The following is a 23,256-nucleotide window of genomic DNA, read 5'->3' as shown; positions in this document are numbered from 1 at the left end:
CTGAAAGAATTTTCAGGCCACGGAACTTGCCACGTTTCTTGGTTCTCATGGTGTCACTTACAAAGTCCTAAACTCTTCTACATCCACATTATTTATTTATTGCATTACAATAACAATTAGTCTTTTTGGTAATAAAACGAGGTACAAACAAACAGAAGAAGAAGGAAGAAAAAGCTTCCATTCCATGGCATGCTCTCCTTCTACAACGCTCTTCTTGTCCAATTCACCACTTCACCTTAACAAAAATACAAACCAGTTTCCACTGCAAGCATTTCCCACCTTGTCACTAAATCAAAACCTTCAATTATATTCCAAGAATCTACTCAATCTCTCAACAAACCGCCACCATGCAACGACCCTGCCTTCTGCTTCTGCAGGCAAGTTTTGTCTCACTATTCAGCCATTTCTCTTTGTCATCTAAGAAAAAATAAGCTTTTCCTTTAACTTTTTAATCATTCTGATACATGAAGTTTATTTTTTTTCAAGTGTGCTTATGTTGATTGAATAATCATGTGTAATTTAAGGTTATTGTATTAATGGGTGGGTGTGAACAGGAGTTGAGTCTCCAGTGTTGAGTGAGGACACCACAGGTTCATTGGATTCTGTGAAAGTGTTTGATTTGAATGGAAATGGGATTCCAATTTCTGATTTGTGGAAAGATAGGAAAGCTGTTGTGGCATTTGCTCGCCACTTTGGGTGATTTTTCTCATATTTCATACTCAAATTAAATTACCATTTAGCTAAATGCAATTAATTGTTCTTGTTTATGAGATTGATTATGTACCAATTACATGTGCCCCTTTTTCTTCTTTTTGTTTGCATTTATAGGTGCGTGCTTTGCCGCAAAAGGGCTGATTATCTTGCAGCCAAGAAGGTAAAGTTTCCTGCTGTTGTGAAATTTTATTGATAATGATCATGAAATTAGCTATATATTCTTACATGCTTCCACCTTATCTGAAGATTCATCTGATTCTTACCAGAAGCATGAACAATGTTTTATCGCACTTCAAGTCTTTCTGATAAGATGATTTTGGTTCTTATGTTTTATTTTATAGTATCCATAAGATACGCATCTTAAGTCAAAATGTTGGTCCAAACAGGAGCTATAGTTTAATTTCTGCTCCCTTATGTATGCTGTATTGCTGTGTGTTTTTATTGCTTTCTTAAGTTGTAAGCTGTATTTTACCTTCTCTACTTTTGAATGAAGATCTCCTTCCTAATCCTTACCAATGTGTGAAAATCTGAAACATGAATGCCAATTTTCTAGAATATAGCTTGCAATGAAAGTTTTGCTCCTATTTCATCTTGTGTTATATGGTGAAATTGAGGACTTGTACCTCCATTAAATTCAGGTCCAATGTGTTAATGGTACAATGGAAATATTTCTATATCACCAAGACTAGTACCTACATTTACATGGATATGCTCTGTCAACAGGATCTAATGGATGCATCTGGAGTCGCACTTGTTCTAATTGGACCTGGGAGCGTTGATCAGGTATACATGTCAGTATGATTATAGTGAATGTATGACTGTAGTGAATGTCTGTACTTTTGGATCAGGTTGTTGGATTGGAACTTGGACATTTGTTTCCTTTGTCCACGTTGCATTTTCCTGTGCTGCACTGCATCCACTATCTGCTTTTGGTTAATTAAACATAAATCAGCGTCTCTGAACATGTATTATAAGCTGTGGTTTTTAATAAGAAAGAGTGCACTTATCCTCTTCAATTGGAATCTAGTTTTATATTTTAGCAAGAGCTCTGTACTGCATTTTACTTGATACAATTCTCCCTCCTATGCTTCCAACAATTATTTTCTGCTTTCTCCTATTGAGTATGCTTGAAATTTGTTGCTAATACTTATATTTAATACAGGCCAAAGCCTTTGCTGAGCAAACAAAATTTGGAGGAGGTACTGCCTTACAGCTAACCTAATACTGCTAGTTTAAGTAATTTTGTCATCATATATCAGCACTCTGACAGGACCTTGTTATCTGTTCTAGAAATCTATGCAGACCCAACTCACTCATCATATGAGGCCTTCAATTTTGTTTCTGGAGTTTTAACTACATTTACCCCCAATGTAAGGAAGAAACTTCCAGGTCTTTTATTCATAAAAAGGACATAAATTGAGAACTTTGTTAACTGTACAAAGATCCCGTTTGGATAAGACTAAAGAGCATTTATTGGAGCTTACCGACTAGAAAAAGTATTGGATAAACTCCAACATAACCAAAAGAACTCAACAAAGAAAAAACTCCAATATATGCTCTTTGGTTCGCATCCAAACAGACTCAAAGGCTCCAATGTTAATTTTAGCTGTTACACTGCAGGCAGGTCTTAAGATAATACAATTATATATGGAAGGTTATCGACAAGATTGGAAGCTTTCATTTGAAAAGGACACCGTTAGTAGAGGAGGCTGGTATGTAATTTATCTCATTAGTCTTAAACTATTTGATTATGCTAATTTTTCAAGATTCGCCTGGTCCTATACTACTGTAAAAGGATCCTTCTTGGTGTCCTCTTGACCTTTTGTTTGTCCAAAATCTTAAAGTTCTGTATTTACTGACTATAAATCTATTATATGTAGGATGTCAGTACATCATCTAGAATCCTTTAAAATATTCTAAGATACAATGTTCATATTATGAGACATTTCTAGATTTTCTAACAGAATCTAAATCTTTTCTCCAGTCACACTATTAATCATTGATACTTATATGAATCATACTTTTCCTTTTGTGATTGGCTGAACTTGTCTGAAATTTTCCTTAATAATATGAGCTTGGCTCTTTGGCAGGAAACAAGGAGGAATTATAGTTGCAGGTCCTGGCAAAAATAACATCTCATACTTACACAAGGTATGAGCAACCCTCAATTCCATTTTTTAATAGAATGCATATCTCTTGTTAGCTTTGCTGCAATTAGTGATCAATCAGCAGAACATCCATGTCATGTGTGCTAACCTTGTCCTGATATCATTATGTGAAATATGTTCATGTGAGCAGGACAAAGAAGCAGGGGATGATCCAGAAATTGAAGATATCTTAAAAGCATGTTGCTCGTGAAGCAAGAAAAGAAGGAGCCACTCTTTTCCTTCTTTATTTATCTTACTTCGTGAAGGGTGGCACTCTCATCATGAAGCATTGTGTACATCATATTTACCTGCTTCTTATGCTGAGCAGTTGCTTTGCCTTGAGGTTCAGTTATAAGATACATTTAGTACCCGCCACTCGCCAAATGAAGCTCTCAATTTGTAACCTATCACTACTAGACTCTTAATCTTGTATATAACATCTTTCCTTTTCAAGAGAAATTGATTGCGGTCCTTATTACAGATTATTATACCTAGTGTATGTTTGGATTTCCATTGGACACAATGTCAATCCATGTTTGAGTCAAAGGGATAAAATCTTGCTTATACGTTGTGATCTGTGTTTTCCCGTTTGCATTGACGCTAACAGAACTAAACGGACATGGGACACCTAATAAGTGGCCTGAAACGTGCAGTTCTAAACTTCCTTCTGATGGAGTTCATGAGTGCTAAGTTCATACCCATTGGAAACTTGTTTCCAGCTCATTGCATTGTACATGCACGAAAAAGCATTAACATGGTTAATGGGCCGGCCCCGCCCTGAGAACATGAGGGCCCTACCATGCATAAGGGGTGCTCGAGTTCAGGGTGATACCTCACCACGCAGTCAAGACTAAAGACGCGCTTCAACCTCTACTAGCAAGGGCCATCGACTTAGGCGGGTAGACTCTTTAGAATCTAGGCTTAAACTTAGAGTTGGGTTCGGTCTGCTCAAAGGCCAAAGTGTAATATAGATCAGGCCCAAATGTAATAGATTTAGGGTTAGAATTTAACCTCACTATAAAAGGCTAAGCCCTTTATTCAATAAGATAGGTTCTCTCATTTACTCTTACTTTGATTTTCTTGAGGCTCTAAACCCTAGATCTCAGTGACCAAAAAAAAAAACCTAGATCTCATAGGGAAAGGTCCGTGTAAGAACAATTCATATTAATTCTCCCTCAAATGACATGAGAGAAATTCAAATATGACTTCAAGTGGGAGTTCGTAACATGGAGTTTTAAGCAAAGTTGAGCTAGCAAATCTAAGAACTCTTCCATAGAGTGACAAATTTCACTCTACCAAGTATATAAAACAACACATTCATACTGTGAAGAGATTCAAACACTTCTACTTAAACTACTACGTCCCAGCGCACATGAGTTAATATACACTTTGTGGAAATAATCACTCAACTTATCATATTTTACTTAACATTAGTAACTACTTGTAAAATTATTAGAGCTGTTCATTAGTCTAACTAAGTTGCCAACATGCCATGGATGTAAAATCACCAATTCACATGACTGCAACATGGGACGTGGCGACATAGAAGGAGAAACACGTGTCCCATGAAGTGGTGAAATTTGTGAGATTCTCAAAGATAAGAAGCAGGTGGTGAACAACATTCCACGCTTTTCCAGCAAAGCAAGAAGCAAAACAGGAATCTTCAACTGCATCAATCATGCAGCAAATGGACATTCATGTCCACCTTCCACTACCACCAGGTTTCACCTCTCGCCGCCGCTCCTCTTCACGATCACAAACCTCTTCCTCCTCCTCCTCATTCTCCTCCAATTCCTCTTCCAAATTCATCTGTTCCAAACGAAACTTCAACAACGAATCTCAACCAAACAACGACAGCAACAACAATGGTATTCAATTTCAATTCATTGCTCTTCATTCATTCTTCAATTTCATACTGTATATGTACAATTACTGGAATTGAATTTCTCACTTCTCAGGTGATAAATCTTCAACGGATTGGGACAAAGCATGGAAGAATTTCAAGAAGCAAGGGAGGAAAACACTGTTTTCTCAATTTTCACCAGATAAGTATGTGAGCTGGAACCCTAGGCGTACAGATTTCCCTCTTTCTGAGGAAGTTGATCCTATCAAGAGAACAGAGAGATCAAATCTCAATTTATGGACTAGTCCCACTTTCACTCTTGGTGGAGCTGTTATAATTGTCACATTTCTTTTGTTGTACACTATTCTTGCACCAATCAATAAGTGATCACTTTTTATTCAATTTGTATAAAAATGAAAAGCTGTTTGATTCAATGAACTGTATCAATTCTTATTTTTTATACTTGGATCAATTTTTATTTATTCATGTGTATGTTAGCTCCACTTTTGTCAAGTTATGTTAGAAGGCGAGTCAATCATTTGCATTACATATTCCATATCATGAACTAAGGCCTCGTTTGGATAAACAGCTTAATTAAGCGCTTATGGTCATAAGCGCTTATGACATAAACGCTTATTCATAAGCTATTTTTAAAAATTTATTGAAATAAATTAAAAATAAGCTGTGTATAAGCATAAGCTGTTTTTCATAAGCTATCCTGAGTAGCTTATGAAAATAAGCTGAAAATAGCTTATGGCAGACCATAAGCTGTTTGCATAAGCTCTCCCAAACACTGGCATAAGAGCTTATGCTGTTAGATAAGCTCAAATAAGCTCTTCCAAACTGGGCCTAAATGTAGCTACACAAACCTCTCAAGCAATTATTGACAATATGGTATGAAGACCAGACATTATGGAAGAGTACCAAAATCCTTTGCTAATGAACAGTTACAAAATATGTGGTTGATCTGGGGGAAGAGAAACACTTTCAAGGACCACATTCATACTTAAATACTTAATTTATACTGACACTTACCAAATTAGAAATATTACTTTAGCCTGATAATAGATATCATCAACCCATAAAACTTTAATTCTAAAATAGATCATTTATCTAGTTTTATATGAAAAACAGCTACGCATTTTGACATTTACATGTGTGACCCAGTGTAGCTAAACTTGGAGATGCGAATACTTATATTCTACTGCGTCCCCGAGGGTTAGCTTAAGTGGTAAGAGCTAGGGGACATAAGGGTTGGAGAGGGGAAGGTTCAGGGTTCGAATCCTGAAAGGGAAATTTGAAAGGATTTTCTAACTTACTAACAACTAACCACTAATATTTGAATGGCCCAACATATTTGCCTATATTCTACTGCAGTTAGATGTTTACGGCATACCTCTCACCACATGATAGAAGCCGGGCCATTCAGTTCATTGCTAAAAGGCCCATTTAGAAAATAGAAGAAACTTACTTGATTAAATAATTGGCTTTGCCTATTGTTGATTAAGAAAAACGTTCACAAGTTAAAATGAATTCTTTGCAATTTAGTTTTGACACATAATGAGCTTATTGTAAATAGCATGTGCTGAATGTTAGGTGTAGAAATATGGTTCATGAGGGCAGTGGCGGAGCAAGACTTTTAGTTTTAGGATGGCCGAGACTAAAGACATAGTAAAATTATAAATTTTCACATACATAATATGCACAATTTTAATATATTCATATATCTCTTTCTCTTTGGTCTCATTTTCTCTTCTTTTATCAACATATGACTTATCATATATCTTACTTTTCTCTCTTCTATTTATATATCTCTTAAAGTGGAGGTGGAATTAGTGTGAGCAAAAACATTTTCCAAATACAATATGTAAACTTCTTCCACTGCTACAGTCAACTAAACATTTTAGTTTGTTATATGCTCACAAAGGTCTTAAATAAAATGTTAGTAATCGGTTGTCAATCTAACAATAGCCACTGCTTCAAAGAATAACTTAGTGAGGGGGTAAAAGCAATAGTGTAATATATAGAATAATTCTTTGTAGAATACACAGTATAGCTGTAATTAAACCATTTATTCGGGGTGGGGCCATGACCCCTATGGGCCACCCCCTCCCTCCGCCACTGCATGAGGAAACCAAATTTTAAACCGTCATCAATCATCATAACTAATTTATCTAGTTTAAGTTCTAAAATGTTCCTCTTTCTAGAATAGAGCTACACTTATGGCTATCCTAATGAATCTATTAATATAAAGTGTAAGATTTTCGCTGGGAAATATTACCCAGAAAATTGAGCAACGCTCTCTAATTTTATCGATACTAACCTTGTGGCAAACAAGTATGTTTGGAAACTTGTTGGTGTCACTTCAAGATAGAAAAAAAAGGTGAACAAAACTCTACTTATAAATTAAATTAAGCTCAATGTGTTCTTATTTAAAATTAACTGATATCCAAGCACACATGGTTTGAACCACATATAAGATAATCATGTTCATATTGGATACGAAGCGACGAAACTCCTCTCACGAAGTATTTAACGCAACTTATTTTTTTAGTTATAAAAAGTGGTACAAGGAAGAGAAAGAACCTCCGGACTACTGGGCAGGACGCCATGATATGCTGGGGAGGCTAGCAGAGGCCTACTCCTGAGTAGGAGCGGCGGAGGATCTCTTCGAGGAAGATTATCCACTAATCGAAATTTTACAAACCTCAAGGGGATTTGAACCCTCGATCCATGAGAAGACGAGGTTAATCAACGCGACTCCATTTAAGAGAATTTCAACTCTCAAGTTATTACCTCTAGTCCTTTAAAAAAAAAAAACTTATTACCTCTAGTGAAAGCACAACATCATTTCATCCATACCATATAAAAAATATCCAATCCAAAACCCATATATATAAAACCCCCTATCATTGATTCAACGAATCAAACGGTTGGCCAAGAATGAGAGATTTCATCATCCTTGGTTCCTCCATTGTCACCCCTCCTCCTCCTCCTCCAAACTCACAACCATCATCATCATCCACTCCACCACAACGCCACACCATCAAACCCCACAAATCCTCTCTTCCAAAGCTCACACCTTTACCCTCTCCTCCTTCCTCTCCCTCTTCCCCATGGAACATTTCTCGCACCCTCGATTCCCCACTCAGCCCCAACCACTACGCTCGCGTCGCCTCCAAGCTTGCCCAAGACATCGAAATGGTTCTACAGGAGGACCCAGTTGATTCTGGGGTTAACGTTGAGCTCCTTGCCAAGTTGGTCGTACTGGGTATCCGAGGCAGGAACGTTTGGACTGTCATTGACACTTTGAAGAAAGTTCAGGGCCTTGAGATTTCACTGTCTGCGCATCTTAATGCCTCTGCCATGGATGTCATTGCCGCCGAGTGTCGCCGAATGGTCATGTCTGGCCACATTGCTGAAGCTGTTGAATTGATGGAGGTTCTCGCACGTAATTTTTTTTTTCACCAATTTCAATTTTAGAGTAATGTAGATCAATTCATTGATTCCATTCTTTTTGCTTTATTAGGAATCACTTCTAGTCTTTATAAATCTAGGATTTATGTTCTGCATTGGGTGACTGCATTTGGGAAACAACTAATTAAGCGCTTATTGCCTAAGCTAATTTGAGAAACTTATTGACATAAGTTGAAAATATGTTACGAATAAGCATAAGCTCTTACTCATAAGCTAATCTAAACATTTTATGAAAATAAGCTCAAAACAACTTACAAATAGCCCATAACTCCTTAAGTTATTTACATAAGCTCTGCCAAACACTTGCATAAGCACTTTTGTTATTAGATAAGCTCAAATGAGCTCTTCCAAACGGGCGGGGGCCTAAACTCTTTTTCTATGGTAGAGTGAATATTAAGCATGGAGCAGCTTCTTCATGGTTGACATTTGACACATTTCTCATTGTGATAAATTAAAAGGCATGATTTCTTCTTTCAGGTTTCCAGTTACCAATCAGAGAACTTGTTCAGCCATCTGACATGATAAAAAGATGTGTGCTTAGTCGTAATCCAAAATTAGCTGTGAGGTATGATTCTATATTGTTTCAATTTCTTAGGCATATTGATGCCACTAAAGTGTGTTCTTTCTTATTTATAATAATAGTTTTGCTGGTCATGTTTTCTTCTAATATGTACATATATTCAAATATGTTAGCTTTCTCTAGAGAGTAAACTTTTATATGATAGTATAACATCTTTCAGGTATGCATCTCTTCTTCCACACGCACATATATTGTTTTGCAACATTATATCTGAATTTGGCAAAAGGAGGGATCTGATTTCTGCTCTCGAAGCATATGATGCTTTGAAGAAGCACTTGGATGGTCCTAATATGTACATATACCGGGCAATAATTGACGCTTGTGGTCTCTGTGGCGATTTCATGAAATCTAGGTACATATATGAGGTATATTCCAATCAGTTTACGTTCTCTTGCTTCAACTTGTTTGCTATGACTTAAAGCAAAGGGCCAATTGCACACTTCCTGTCCTGGTTTTACTTTAGTATTTACACTCCTAGGTGTAGCTATGATGCAAATGCCCCTTGCTTACAAGTTACAACCCACATGTTTATTCAATCTTGCTCTTGCTCCTTTTCTCTTTATTGAACATTCATAGATAGATGAAACATAGAGTCATTTTAATGAAGAGAAACATTGTATTGGATCAATTGACATTTTCAATTAAATTTTTTATTATGCAGATGATTAATTGTGAACTTACGGTAAAGATAAATATTGATCATAATGTTGGTTGACTAGCACAACACAAGTCTTATATTATTTATTTCACTTCTCGCATCGGTATAACTATTATATCATCCATTAACATAATTTCTGGTGCAGGATTTGCTGAATCAGAAAATCACTCCAAATATATATGTGTTCAACAGTCTCATGAACGTGAATTCCCGTGATCTTACCTACACATTAAATATATACCAAATTATGCAGGTAATTCCAGTTCCCCCCCCCCCCCCAATCATTGAGGCAGCACCAATATATGCCCATGCGAAACATGTAGACACCTTCCACAAAAAAAATAAAAATTACAGTTTGATAGAGATTCTAAAAACTTGGCATAAGTGATTACTTGTCTTTTAATCTAGAGGGCGTTTGTTTACTCTTTATAAATCTAGGGTGTTTGTTTCACACAAAATTTTGTTTCATGTACAGAATAAACCATATCAAGTGAATTATGTCTATATTATTTTCCATTCAGTTTCTCTTAAATAATGACAAGAAGGCTAGTTAGATTTTCTTCTGCATAAGTTGTCATATTAATTGATAGCATATGCTTTCATGTTCATGCTAAGAATTGGCAAGAGCATTAAAGTTTCTTTCATCTCAGCAAATACTACATCTCTATTCTACAAATCCAGAATCTTGGTCTGAAACCAGATATGACATCTTACAACATCCTACTGAAAGCATGCTGTGTTGCTGGAAGAGTTGACCTGGCCCAAGACATGTATAAGGAACTTAAGCATTTGGAATCAGTGGGACGGCTGAAATTAGATGTTTTTACCTACAGCACAATTATAAAGGTAAATTACTGTAGATCAACATAATCGCCGTAATTTCATTGATTTTTCCATTGTACCTACAAGCTTCTCCTTCACCTCTCTGCAACGAAGTAATATGTAACACATACTCTAGAACAAAATATTTGGCATCTCTTGACAAGTATCCATTTCAGGTCTTTGCAGATGCGAAATTGTGGCAAATGGCTCTAAAAGTCAAGCATGACATGCGGTCTGCTGGTGTTAATCTTAATACTGTCGCATGGTCATCATTAATCAATGCCTGTGCACATGCAGGGCTTGTAGAGCAGGCAATTCAATTGTTTGAAGAAATGCTTTTGGCTGGCTGTGAACCTAATACGCAGTGTTTCAACATCATTTTACATGCATGTGTTGAAGCTTGCCAGTACGACAGGGCTTTTCGGTTTTTCCATTCTTGGAAGGGAAATAAGATGTTGGGATCATTTGGTGAAGGCTACAATAGCAATTTAAAGCAAGGATCTATACATAATGCTACTACCGTGCCAAATGGCTTTTCTAATTCACAGATCTTGAGTTTCACCGAGAGGTTCCCATTCACCCCAACTACATCAACATACAATACTTTACTGAAGGCTTGTGGTTCTGATTACTACCATGCAAAAGCATTGATCAACGAGATGAAAACAGTAGGTCTTTCCCCTAATCAAATAACCTGGTCGATTTTGATAGATATATGCGGAGGAACAGAAAATGTGGAGGGCGCCATTGAGGTAAACATATTATTATATTAATATTTTCAGTTGAGGTATTCTGATTGGGTTTTGGTAACAATGGCACAAGGAACATGATTGGTTTGTTATCACATTTGACATCTTTTATGTACCAATTAAACTATATAGTCACATCAAGAGAAGTGAGAACTGTTATGAAGTATTTGTTACTCTCATAAATCTGCCCAATATGTTCATTTTGTTTTTAATTGGGTATCAGTTGAAAATTTTACTTGATCTGTAATTAGATACTATTGATTTAAACTCTGGAGGGAAATAATAGGTTAATCGGTTAGAAATATAATATAAAAATCATTTGTGTCTTCACCCTATAACTAAAGCTTTTGGGATATTGGTTTAGAGTTTAGACATGATATCAGAACCTATCCTAGCTCCGTTTATTGGACTGCCCTCAATGTCCTTCCCTGGTGTGAGGGGATTGTGTTAAAGTCTCACATTGACTAGAGATATGGCAAAAAACAGTCCCTATATAGGGTAGAGCAATGCTCGCAGTTGAGTTTGCATTTGCGGTAGAGTTAGATCTAATATGAATTTCTAAGATGTTATCAGGATCTCTATGACCAAGTGGTCTAAAGTTTGATCAAGGCTGCCCCCATTATTATAATTAAAAAAAGGTTGAGTTATAGCACAAGGTAGGTCAGCGTGTGCAATATCCATGGTTCAAGCCTAATGGACTCTTATGTGACGTGTGTTAAAAGGTTATATAAAAATTACTCAGGTGTCTTCACCCTATAGCTTATGTTTTTGGATATTTGGTTCATGACACAAAATCTTGCCAGTTAAAATGTAAAATATTTAATCTAAGCAAAACTGTAGATGGAAGATAAATGATAGTGGACAAAATTACCATTTTCATATTACAGCTGTGGAAACTGATTATGGGCATTGAGCCTCTCTTGCCATTCTTTAATTAGCAAACCTTACCTTGAAGTCATATTCAAGATAAAACCATACTTCATAATAATCACGTAGAAATAATAGCTTTCTGAATGCTGATATGTGTAGAGTACAAACTATTCTACTTAGCTTAATAATATGATGATAATGCAATCAGTACTCTGATGAGAGGACCATATTACCTTGCAGATTTTGAAAAGCATGGGTGATGCTGGAATTAAACCTGATGTTATTGCATATACAACCGCCATTAAGGTCATAGCTTACCCTCTCGAAAGTCGAAATGAGCATATTTTATTTATGGAATTACTTGTACACTTGAAAGGGACATTTCACAGTCACACTATCTTAAAAATAACTTGCCTTTTGACAGATGCGAAGTTTTCCTCTTTTGGCTTGCAGGTTTGTGTTGAAAGTAAGAACTTTAAGCAAGCATTAACATTATACGAAGAAATGAAAAGCTGTGAAATACATCCAAATTGGGTGAGTTCTATCATGTTATGTTTCTAGTCTTCACAAATGAAATTCAGATGAGGCTTCTCTGAGATTCTTCAGCTGTATATATCAACTAAAATATAAGTAGCATGGTGGGCATATCCACTCATCGTTTCCAAGATGGGAGAAAAAAGACAGACAGTACATAATATAGTGAATAAATATTGAAATATTGGATATCACAAATTCCTAGTATAGAGAGAAGAAAACAGAATATGCGTCATCAAGTTAATCTCTTTTGACATTGTCAATTCTCTTCTCAGGTGACATATAACACACTTCTGAAGGCACGCAGTAAATATGGCTCTGTACTTGAGGTGCAACAATGCTTAGCTATATATCAGGATATGCAAAAAGCAGGGTATGTTAGGTTATGCCTTTGACATAGACATTGCTTCGGTTTTAAACTAAATTGCATATGCATTGTAGGTACAAACCCAATGACTACTATCTGGAAGAACTGATTGAGGAGTGGTGTGAAGGAGTGATACAAGATAACAGAGAGTACCAAGCAGAATTTTCTTCCATCAAGAAATCTGAATTAGAGAGACCTCAAAGTTTACTTCTTGAAAAAATTGCAGCACACCTTCTAAAAAGGGTAGCTGACATCTTAGCAATTGATGTTCAAGGGCTCACAAAGGTGCCTACAAATTCCTCAGTTATTAATTGGCATAAATAGCACTTTATTTGTTTTTAAATAGCACTTTATTTGTTTCCATATCTTCTCTGTGTTTCTGTCGAAACTCTTAAATTTAGAAAATAAAATAAAATAATAGCTCGTAAGTTATATTTGATCTTGATGAAGTCTTAATTCATACTTTTGTCATGAAACCTTTTGTACCTATAGGTTGAAGCTCGTCTGGTTATTCTTGCAGTTCTTCGAATGATCAAAGAGAATTATGCATTTGGTATGAAATTTTGAATATGTAATGCTACAATACAATGCTATTGTTGCATGGCCTTTTTTCTATGAAAGCATTCTTTAGTTATATGAACTGAGAAAGTAAGCAAGTTTATGAATACAGGGCATTCAGTGAATGATGACATCTTGATCATCATAGGAGCTACCAAAGCTGACGGAAGTCCAGCCAAAGAGTTACTAGAAGTGCAAGGGACGATAATAAAACTTCTTAGGAATGAATTGGGGCTTGAGGTTCTTCCAGCCAGAACCAGATTTGCACCTAGTGATACACCAAAGTTCGAGAGCCCCAACCTTTCAAATCTCAGCATAGAAGCACTGCCAGGAGAGAAGGCCTTAGCCACAACAATGGGGTATCAGACAAGGAGACCTGCAGTTCTACAAAGGTTGAAGGTCACCAAAAAATCATTATTCAGTTGGTTGCAGAGGAAAACAAGCGATAAATAACATTTGATGGCCTCTTGATTGCATAGATTAGAGCTTATAGGAGTTATTTACAAATGTCATATATATGATGTCATTTCCCCTCTCCCAGCAGCTTCTTCGACCTGTATATTTGCTTCTGGATATAGCTGCATATCTATCTGCACCCAAAGTATAAGCTGTAACACTATGAATGATACCCAGTACCATGCAATGAAAAAATCTATTTTCTCTTATTTTCAGTAATTTTTCCAGTTGTACTTATCCTCAAAACTCAAAAGCACTCTGGTTTTTGAATTTGGTGAAGTTGGTCTCAACTTATATAAATATTGTTTACCACTTCAGAACAAAACTAGTTGATAAAAAAGAATAGTCAGAACCATATGATACAACGAAGAAAATGATAGATCAACTGAGGTACATTATATCAAAGCAAAGGCAGTTATGTTAAATAAAAAGTGCTAAGACTTGAAAGGATACACATCCAACAATAAATTTAAAAATCTATTAATATTTCAGTTTAGTTTCTGTTAAATTTCCAAATACCCAAAATTTAAAAACCAAACACAAAGTATGTTCTTCAAAAGGACCAACTAATTACAATGGCTGGCCATCTAGGAATAATAACAGGCATATCCATTACTTAAATAAAAGTTGACAGGTTGTAGAGCTTCTTGGGCATGAGGCTAATTCTATTAACATTTGAAGCTTTTTCTGATGATCATCACTACTGCAACTTATTGTCATGGAGCGTAAAGATGTTGAATTTTGCATAACATACTTAACAAATCTCATCTGATTTGCCATGCCTGTATAATTTGCAATAACGCACTTTTTGAGCTGTGAAGAAAAACATTCGGGAACCAACTGTGGGTTTGGCCAATCCTCACCAGAAGAATATTTGAAATCAAGGTCAAATATTTGAAGGTTAGGACTGCAACTGAGTATATCCAGTACCGATTTAAGTTCAACACGAATGAGCTCCAAATGAATTAAATTGGGAAACATAGGAATGTCTTCATTGCACTGCAACAGGGAGTTATCACAAGTATTAGTAACATTTTCCACAGTCTACAAATAAAAAACAAATAACAGATAAACATTTTCCTCCTTTACGATATACAAACCTGGTCTATGCTCAGAAACTTTACATTAGAAAAAACTTTCACAGAATAATGAAATACTCCTTCTCCGTCGAGGTCACAAATCTCTGCTCTGACCAACTTGGATAAACTTTTAACTTTCCCCTCATATGAACAATCGTTAAATCTTAAAGTCTTTGCTACCAGATTTTCAAGAATCGGACATCCGTAAAGAAACTCCATAAAATCTTGAGCCTTACAAAAGTAAGCAATACCTCCATCCGGATTCAAATGCAGGGTTTTAAGAGAGGGAAGGTAAACAGAAGAAAAATCATTACAAAGAGATGATCCAGCCCAATGCAACTTGACAACAACAAGTGTTGTGCAGTTGAAGAAGTTGCTCGGTAACTCGTATCCAGGATAACAGTCGACTTCAAGGTTCTCGACTCCACGTTGTATTGCTTTGTTCAACCACCGGTTCACATAGTGATAGTCGTGACGGCTTTGGCTTTCATCATACGTGAGGAGGCGAAACCCTTTGATGGGTTGGCGCGAACCTCGTTCTTGAAGGGCTGCACATACGAAATCAATAAAGCTATTAATATGATACGTTTGTTGTTTCTCAGGATACCGTTCGAAGTATCTATCCTGGTCGAAATCGAGGGTGGGAACTGAAAGCCAAAGTGGTCTCCACTTCTTTGAAACAAGACTTGTGGCAATGATATCTTCAATAGGAAGAAACGAGAGAATGTGAAGCAGAATTTCGTCTGGCAACTCACTAATCCTATCAGCCATTGGTGCCATTGATGTTGTGACTACAACTGGTAATACCTATCAAGGTTAACTCGACGAGGTTAGAGAGAGTTAAAGATAACACGTTAAATTGATACAAGTTAGAGAATAACAAATAAACTTGGAGCAATGAAGAAAATACAATTTATAGAAGAAAGTTATTTGACAATAATCTATGTCTTTTCACATGTACTCATCTAAACATTTTATCATTCATTTATACACAACATCAGAAACATTTTTTATAGATGAAGCACTCGACGAAGTCTGAAACAAGGGTGAACAGATTTTGAAACTTTAAAATAGAAATCTCAAATTCTGAAACACTATGCAATTCTGCATACATCCCCACCTTGTAACGGCGCTGCAAAATGGCGTGATTGTGCGATCTTATGCTTTGAAATGTGATTTTGCAAACAATTGATCAGCGGTGAAGGAGACACAGAGAAAAGCGATGGCAAGATGGAAATTCACGAGAGGGATGAGAAAAATAACAACTCAATCAAGTAAATAAAAACTGAATCAATTATCCAAAATTTGAAGTAGAAAATAGAGATTTCAAAAGAAGAATGCGAGAAAAGGTAAAAATAAAAAATTGGATTCAAAACATTATTGCAATTTCCTCCTTATAACATTTGTTTTATTAGACTAGATATTAGATATTCCATTTGTAAAATAAAAAAAGATATTAGATATTATATTAGATTAGATATTAGATTTGTAACCAAAATGAAGATATTAGAAATTAAATTAGAAATTAGATTAGACTATATCTTTGTAACTAACTAGGTGGTATCCCGTGCGATGCACGGTTGCTAGTATTTTATTTATTTAATATTATATAAAATGTAATTAAAAAACAAATATACATAAATTAGTGCACATATTTAATTATCATTTTTTAATCTTTTCCTTGTTCAAATTCACACCCTACCTCATCCCATTTTCGACGGTTGCTTAGTGGAGAGGGCAAAACCCGCTCGTTACCCACCCGTTGTCATGCCTTGTTTAAACATTCTTTGCTCAAATCATGAAATTAAAACTTTAAATATTATCCAAAAACTGAAAATACAATATCCTTCCATTGAAATGCCAGCCTCACTTCTTTAATCTCATCAAAATTTCACCATATTTTTACTTGTAAACATTTAAAATCATTTTTATGTTACAAATTCATCTTAAACCCCTAACTATTATTACTTTTGTCAACAATCCCTAATTATTGAAGTAGAAAATCAAGAGCACTTTTAGTTTTTACTCATGTATACAAGAACAACGCCAAGCCATGCATGAATATTTTAGGTCCAACTGTATGGAAGCCTCGCTGTTGGGTTGTGTTGGGCTCTTGCTTACCCATTTGGGCCTTTGCCTATTCACTTATTTTAAGGTCAGCTTCAGTCTTATTTCATCAGGGCAAAACCCAAATTCAACACTCCACACTATTAACTGCTTCAATGAAGGAAAATAAGACTGCTTCTAATTTTGAGTGGGTTTCAAATCCTACCCACTGCTTTAAATCCTTGATCTGATCTGGTGTTGATGAAGGGTTGTTGTTGGGTGTGTTGCTTACTGATTTCTTTCTCATCTGTAGGGGACGGTTTTTCTAGATTTTTTAGGGGTTGGTACACTAGTTTGTTATATCTGATAATTTTTCAAAGTCCCTGCTGTAGCTTCTTTTATCTGTAATCTTGTTACTTTCTATCTTGTATTTGGGTAATCACCCCTTGTGCTTTATTTGAATACAATTGGCTTATAAAAAAAAATGAAGGAAAACCCCTACATCTCAACATAGACCTTTTGTGCTTTCACCATTAGCTAACATATGGCCCAGGTAATATAGTAATATACTAATATAGAATATCAGTTTAGGTTCTTTCACACAACAATCACTTCATCAGAATTGAAATACTATTGTGGAGTAAACACACATCTTTAAGGGCATTAGCATGATAAGTTTATTTTTTCTCAGAATCAATTCTGGTACTCAAAAGCTACTCCCCTGAGAATTGATTTAGGCTTTAAAATCAATCATAGAATGTTTCCAAACATGCATTAAGCTTCATAGCTTACATGGCTAACTGAATAAAGCAAGTAACAGTAGGTGATCATGCTTTTTAAAACATGACTGACCGAAGAAAGCAAACATCCTCATAACATGACTGCTACAAAAGCATTTGCTGCATTTATGTTGGAGTCAAACCACCCACACCTGCAAACAAGCAAGCACAACAACCAAATTATCATTAGAAGAGAAACATAAAGTTTAGGGTACACGAAATATTGAGATATAAACAGTATACAAATTGCAGAGATATAAATCAGCTACAACTTTTAATAATTGGAATATCAAATAAGCTTAACAACTTCACCCTGACTCAGGAGTACCCACCCTGTTGGGGGCAGGTTGAACCCCTTATCATTATGGTTATTATATTAATAATTGATAAAGTCAATTACGTTAACTTACCTTCACTTGTTTACCAATTATTTTCTTAACTTTTGTTTCAGTTTATACGAAATAATTAATAGATTAATTTTTAAGATTGTGATTAGCTATGTGTGAATATAATTCATAACATTCATGAATGCGGCATGAGACAGTGCAGGTTTTAAAACTTTTCTAGCAAAATAGGTTAGGATTTAAATCCTAAGGATGCAGGGCGGGTTTTACTTGAGCAAAAACTTGTCCTTACGGCCTACCCATCCCATTGCCAAGCTATTGAATGGAATAATCAATGTTCTAAAGATGATGATCAACAAAAAGTGCATCTAAAAGCTTTTTCATACCGAATCTTATGTTTTGAGGCAAATTGCAAGTGTGCTTCATAGTTAATCTCTTTTAAGTTTAAAAGTAATCAATAAACTCTCAGAAAAGATTTGATTATTCAAGCTTGTAATTTACTTTTAAATTGCAGGATGTTGAGACCATTCAGCGTGATATTTGTGACATTTAAATTCCATCAAATATTTTATAACTAAGGAGGCAAGAAAATGGGAAATGGGAGATATTATATTTATTTTAATTGGACAACACCACAATTTTACCACACGTCTAAAAGCATGTATACAATGATCTTCTAAACCTCGTCGAGTCATCATTTCTCTATATCATTTATGTCCATACTAACATTTAGTAATATATACATTATACATGTCAGTAAATCATGTCTATTCAATTTAGCAGTAGATAGTATGCATCTGCTATAATCAAGGCCTAGTTTACTCAGCAATTGGCTCTTAAATGCACAACTTTTGAAAATTACATACGTACAGAGCTTGCTTCATATAAAACCTGTGCATTATTTATGGAAACCAGTTTGTGAGGAAATCATCGTACTTTATAGAGTATGGAAATAAATCAGTTATAGAAAATTGTTCATCTTCAAACATTGCATCACAGAATAAATCAAGTAACATATAATCATGTCAGAATGGATGAATATGAAAAGGAAATAACTGTTTTAGTTTTTTTGTTCTTTTTCATACCACATGCTAATCTTTCACCAGCATTTCCAGTGCTCAAACTAAGTTCATGCCCACCTGCAAAATTAGAAGCAAATGCAGATGAGGCCAAAGTAAAAATACTCAGTTACATTAACACACCAAACTTAATATACAAGGCTACAATTACAATGCGAGATATGAAATGTCAGCCAGAAAATGAACAACCAATTTCATTTACAAGTCATTCCTTCCTTAGGATAAGTACTCATTCATCTACTGCTTACTTCAGTATGACCTGCTGAAGCTTGTGGCAGTAATTTTATCTACAGTATAGAATTGTATGGCAAATAAATATTTAAAATGGAATAACTAACCCTTTCCAAGGTCATCTTCAAGTTCGTGAACCACTAAGGCTCTCCCAATGACTGCATTGGGGCAAGTGAGTGGAATCTGCATGTTTTATGCCAAACAACACGATTAGCTCATTTGAATTCAGATCCAAAGGCATAAGAACCATGGTTAGAAAAAAAAATACATCAAAAGAACAACTATTATTAAAACACAAATTACAAAGAGCACCTGATCCACTATTGTTGCCTCTGCGACTCATGCATTTCATTAAACAAAAAAAAACAAATGTTACATAAACAGGTCCAGAAAGCATAAACAAAAAGAGTACGGAAACAAGCATTACCATCGACATTAGCAACTATGTTTCCCAGGTCACCCGCATGACGGATTTCATCTTCAGGAGCACCGTGTGTCTTTGTTGTCAGGATTAAAATGTGGTCCTAAACAAGTAGTGAACCAAAAATCAAACACTTAAATAGCCATACCGTGGGGTCAAATAACACACATCACATTAGCACAACTTTTTCCTATAAAAAGTTCCCCACAAAGTTATTTCTATTGCAAGTAATTCCGACAACTTTCGAATGAAAAAAGTAGAATCAAAAGTAACCTTCATTCTTTTGAGTGGAAAAAGTAGCATAAAAAGTAACATTAATTAGCTATAAACAAATATATCATATAGTCTTTCTACAAAAAACCGGGAAAAGTAAACTATATATATTTTTAAAATACCAAAAGATAAAAAAAAAAGCTCCATGAACAGGAATGAATAGTTCCATAGAAACCCTCCTTTGTAGTAGTTATAGATATCTGATTGATTACAACAAATTAATTATCACTCTTATTCCAAAAATTATATTTAAGTAAAAACAAATTTCATAATTCATATCTATTACCATCCAAGTAGTTACGTATTATAAATTTTCATAATTTAATATTAAGTCTTAAAACTAAAATTATATTTAAGTAAAAACAAATTTCACAATTCATATCTATTACCATCCAAGTAGTTACGTATTATAAATTTTCATAATTTAATGTTAAGTTTTAAAACTATCCCATATTATAAAATAAATTTAAATTGTCAAATTTTCCATGAACACCTACAAAATATTAAAAATAAGGAACTTGATCTATGATTTTCCCATTTTTTTTGGAACATAATCATTTTCTTTAACTAAAAAATATATATCCTAGATAAAATGATTATTAATCTCAATACTTAATTTCATAATTTCTTATTTCTATTATTTAGACACACAATTATTAATTTCGTATCATATATCAAATTAATAATAATCTAAATACTGAATTTCATAATTTATTATTTCTATTATTTAGACCTACAATAATATATACTATTAATATATTTTTTTTGAATACTCTATACTATCAATATTAATATCCACATAATAAATATTAACAAATATCATCTATTTAAAGAATTATTACATAGAGCTAAAAATAAAAAATATGAAATTATTTCCACCAAACTCAACCAAAGTAAATACAAACAAAAAATAGCTTTTGAAGCATAACCTAATAATTTTAAAACTTCAATTTAAACCAAATAAAAAACCAAAAAGTAACAAAAAAGGATCCTTATGGTGCACCTCCGCAACATTTATGAAAAACCCTAATGTGAATAGTGGCAAAATGTTATCCCTTTGTAATAGTTATAGATATTATTGGGAATTACAAAAATAGGTTTTTATATTCGTTAACAACAATTCCATAAATTTTCTGGTCCTTTTATTAATATCAAAATGAAAGAGAGCCACACTGTGGTACAATCCTATTTCATGGCCTATTATAAAAAGATTAAAAAAAAATAGAAATATAAAATAAGAATGGTAATAAGACTTAGTTATAAAAAATAATTGTCCTGCTGGAAACATGCTTCCAGTGGGTACGGATGCAAACATTGTGTGTTCAGCAGCCATGTGTTAGGGTTAGATCCTGGGTGATGGGATAGATGTTGGGGGAGACCGGGGAGTCCATCGGCTGAGCAGAAAGACACCAAGAGATCTCGACGCCACATCTTGACCCAAAAGCTTAAGACATTAAGTTTATGGGTTACATCTCTTATAAAGTATTCTTCTCACTCAAACGTGAATCTTCCATACTTTGAAGACGTTTGGATCTTTAATCTGAGAATTGATTCAAGAACAAAACGTGAATCTGGCTGAAGCAAGCATGAGTAGCTTCTCCATCAAATACAATCGATTTTCATTGTCACGTGAAGGTGGGCGTGAAGGTGGGCATGGAAGAATTTCAGTTTTTCCTATTTGCCCCTTATGAAGTCTGGTTCATGGAAATTTTGAAAAACATAGAGTAAAAACAAATAGGGAGAGAAAGTGGTTGTCACCGTTCAACCCAGCTAAGAAGAGACGAGGTGGCACTAAAATTGTGGACTCTAATTATATTTCCTTTTTCACATAATAAACTTGAATTAATTTATTTCAACAAAACGACATTTCACTTAAAAAAAGACTACTGGACGGTGATAAGAAACTTAAAATTATATTACTTATTAAGTGTCTCCGAGGGTTAGCTCAAGTAGTAAGAGTTAGGGGACATAAGGGTGGGGAGGGGAAGGTCCAGGGTTCGAATCCTGGAAAGAGATTTTCTAACTTACTAACAACTAACCACTAACATTTGCCTATCAAAAAAAAAATTACTTATTAAGTATTTCGTGAACTTTTTAATAAGTTTAAATATCTCATTAAAATCACATAAATATTAATTGTCTTTAAACTTTAATTATTCCATTAAAATTAATTTTACATTTTTGAATTTCTTCTACCAAAAGTTCATATATTATTATTAATTTAATGAAATTCATTTATCTTAATATATATCTAAATAAAAATTGGCTCTAAGCATGTGCATATTTATTATAGGGTCCATTATTATATGTACCCATTTTGGTCATTACACATTCAAAAGCAATTCTAATCAAAGTTACCCAAATGAAATTCTATTACAAAATCACATCTCTAGTAAATGTACCCAAACATAAATCACGTTACTCAAACTCACATTTACCAGACTCAATTCTGCCAGATCCAATTCTCCCAGACTTAATTCTAAGAACGCTGATCCAAACACACCATAACATTTACCTATAAAAAAAATTACATCAATTTTATGGTCTTTTCACTAATATCAGAAATACAATTTATAGAAACATAAAATAAAATGAGAAATGTGTATGAAAACACCGTAAAATTTATTTCTATAAATCATAAAATGTCTTTTTGCATTGACCTCCCCTGAGTTTTATCATTATTGCACTGATCTCCCCTCTAGTTTGCAAAATGTACAGACCTCCCTTCTTTCATATATCACTTTGAAAGACAGATGAATGATGATTGTTATAATGATAAATCTTAGGGGAGGTTGATGCAATGATAATAAACCTCAATGGAGGTTAGTGCAATGTTCTTAATAGAGTAAGAGTGGTTAATGTCTTATTAAATAATAGAGCGGAGGTCAGTGCAACAATGATAAACCTTAGGGGAGGTCAGTGCAATTTTCCTAAAATAAATTGTCTAATACATTTCGATGTAATCATTCATCCATGTGTGGGCCTATTTAGAATAGAAGATTCAAGTCCAATGAAAGTAAAACTTTTATGGGTTAATGGTCAAAGTAGTCCCTTTGTTTGTAAGTGAGTTTGATATTAGCCCCTTTGAGGAAAAATTGACGTTTAGTGGCAGTAAAAAACAGTCAGTAATTGTAAAAATAATCGTCACTAAACGTCATTTTTCTTCAGAGGGGCTAAAATCAAAGAGAATTATGCATTTGGTATGAAATTTTGAATATGTAATGCTACA

General features: G+C 34.6%; 4 protein-coding genes across 6 annotated transcripts; 3 read left to right on the top strand and 1 right to left on the bottom strand.

Annotated features, from left to right (window-relative positions):
- Window positions 1-108: 108 nt before the first annotated feature.
- LOC130730391 (thioredoxin-like protein AAED1, chloroplastic) lies at window positions 109-3,334 on the top strand. Its single transcript, XM_057582393.1, has 9 exons — window positions 109-377; window positions 555-696; window positions 829-874; window positions 1,438-1,497; window positions 1,877-1,913; window positions 2,005-2,084; window positions 2,335-2,426; window positions 2,805-2,865; window positions 3,013-3,334. The coding sequence occupies exons 1-9, from the start codon at window positions 185-187 to the stop codon at window positions 3,070-3,072; spliced, it is 771 nt and encodes a 256-aa protein (XP_057438376.1). The 5' UTR covers window positions 109-184; the 3' UTR covers window positions 3,073-3,334.
- Window positions 3,335-4,305: 971 nt separating this feature from the next.
- Window positions 4,306-5,164, top strand: LOC130730392 (uncharacterized). Its single transcript, XM_057582394.1, has 2 exons — window positions 4,306-4,729; window positions 4,820-5,164. Exons 1-2 carry the CDS (start codon window positions 4,540-4,542, stop codon window positions 5,089-5,091), a joined length of 462 nt encoding a protein of 153 aa, XP_057438377.1. The 5' UTR covers window positions 4,306-4,539; the 3' UTR covers window positions 5,092-5,164.
- Window positions 5,165-7,625: 2,461 nt separating this feature from the next.
- On the top strand, window positions 7,626-13,984 carry LOC130730386 (pentatricopeptide repeat-containing protein At5g02830, chloroplastic). Of its 3 annotated transcripts, none has more exons than XM_057582387.1 (12): window positions 7,626-8,155; window positions 8,659-8,746; window positions 8,922-9,126; window positions 9,565-9,672; window positions 10,101-10,265; window positions 10,418-10,993; window positions 12,101-12,166; window positions 12,314-12,394; window positions 12,670-12,767; window positions 12,836-13,046; window positions 13,254-13,314; window positions 13,432-13,984. In XM_057582387.1, the coding sequence occupies exons 1-12, from the start codon at window positions 7,648-7,650 to the stop codon at window positions 13,770-13,772; spliced, it is 2,508 nt and encodes an 835-aa protein (XP_057438370.1). In that variant the 5' UTR covers window positions 7,626-7,647; the 3' UTR covers window positions 13,773-13,984. The 3 variants fall into 3 exon arrangements, with proteins under 3 accessions (XP_057438370.1, XP_057438369.1, XP_057438371.1); XM_057582386.1 differs by having other exon boundaries at window positions 8,907-9,126; XM_057582388.1 differs by lacking the exon at window positions 13,254-13,314 and having other exon boundaries at window positions 8,907-9,126; window positions 13,432-13,586.
- A 10-nt stretch (window positions 13,985-13,994) lies between these two features.
- On the bottom strand, window positions 13,995-16,111 carry LOC130730389 (F-box protein At4g09920-like). The gene is made up of 3 exons (XM_057582390.1): window positions 15,975-16,111; window positions 14,876-15,661; window positions 13,995-14,774 (listed from the first exon to the last, which is right to left on the bottom strand). The coding sequence occupies exons 2-3, from the start codon at window positions 15,632-15,634 to the stop codon at window positions 14,388-14,390; spliced, it is 1,146 nt and encodes a 381-aa protein (XP_057438373.1). The 5' UTR covers window positions 15,635-15,661; window positions 15,975-16,111; the 3' UTR covers window positions 13,995-14,387.
- Window positions 16,112-23,256: the final 7,145 nt, after the last annotated feature.

This window comes from Lotus japonicus, chromosome 1 (assembly GCF_012489685.1).
Source record: "Lotus japonicus ecotype B-129 chromosome 1, LjGifu_v1.2".
Lineage (NCBI taxonomy): Eukaryota > Viridiplantae > Streptophyta > Magnoliopsida > Fabales > Fabaceae > Lotus > Lotus japonicus.
This window is presented reverse-complemented; position numbering and strand designations above follow the sequence as displayed.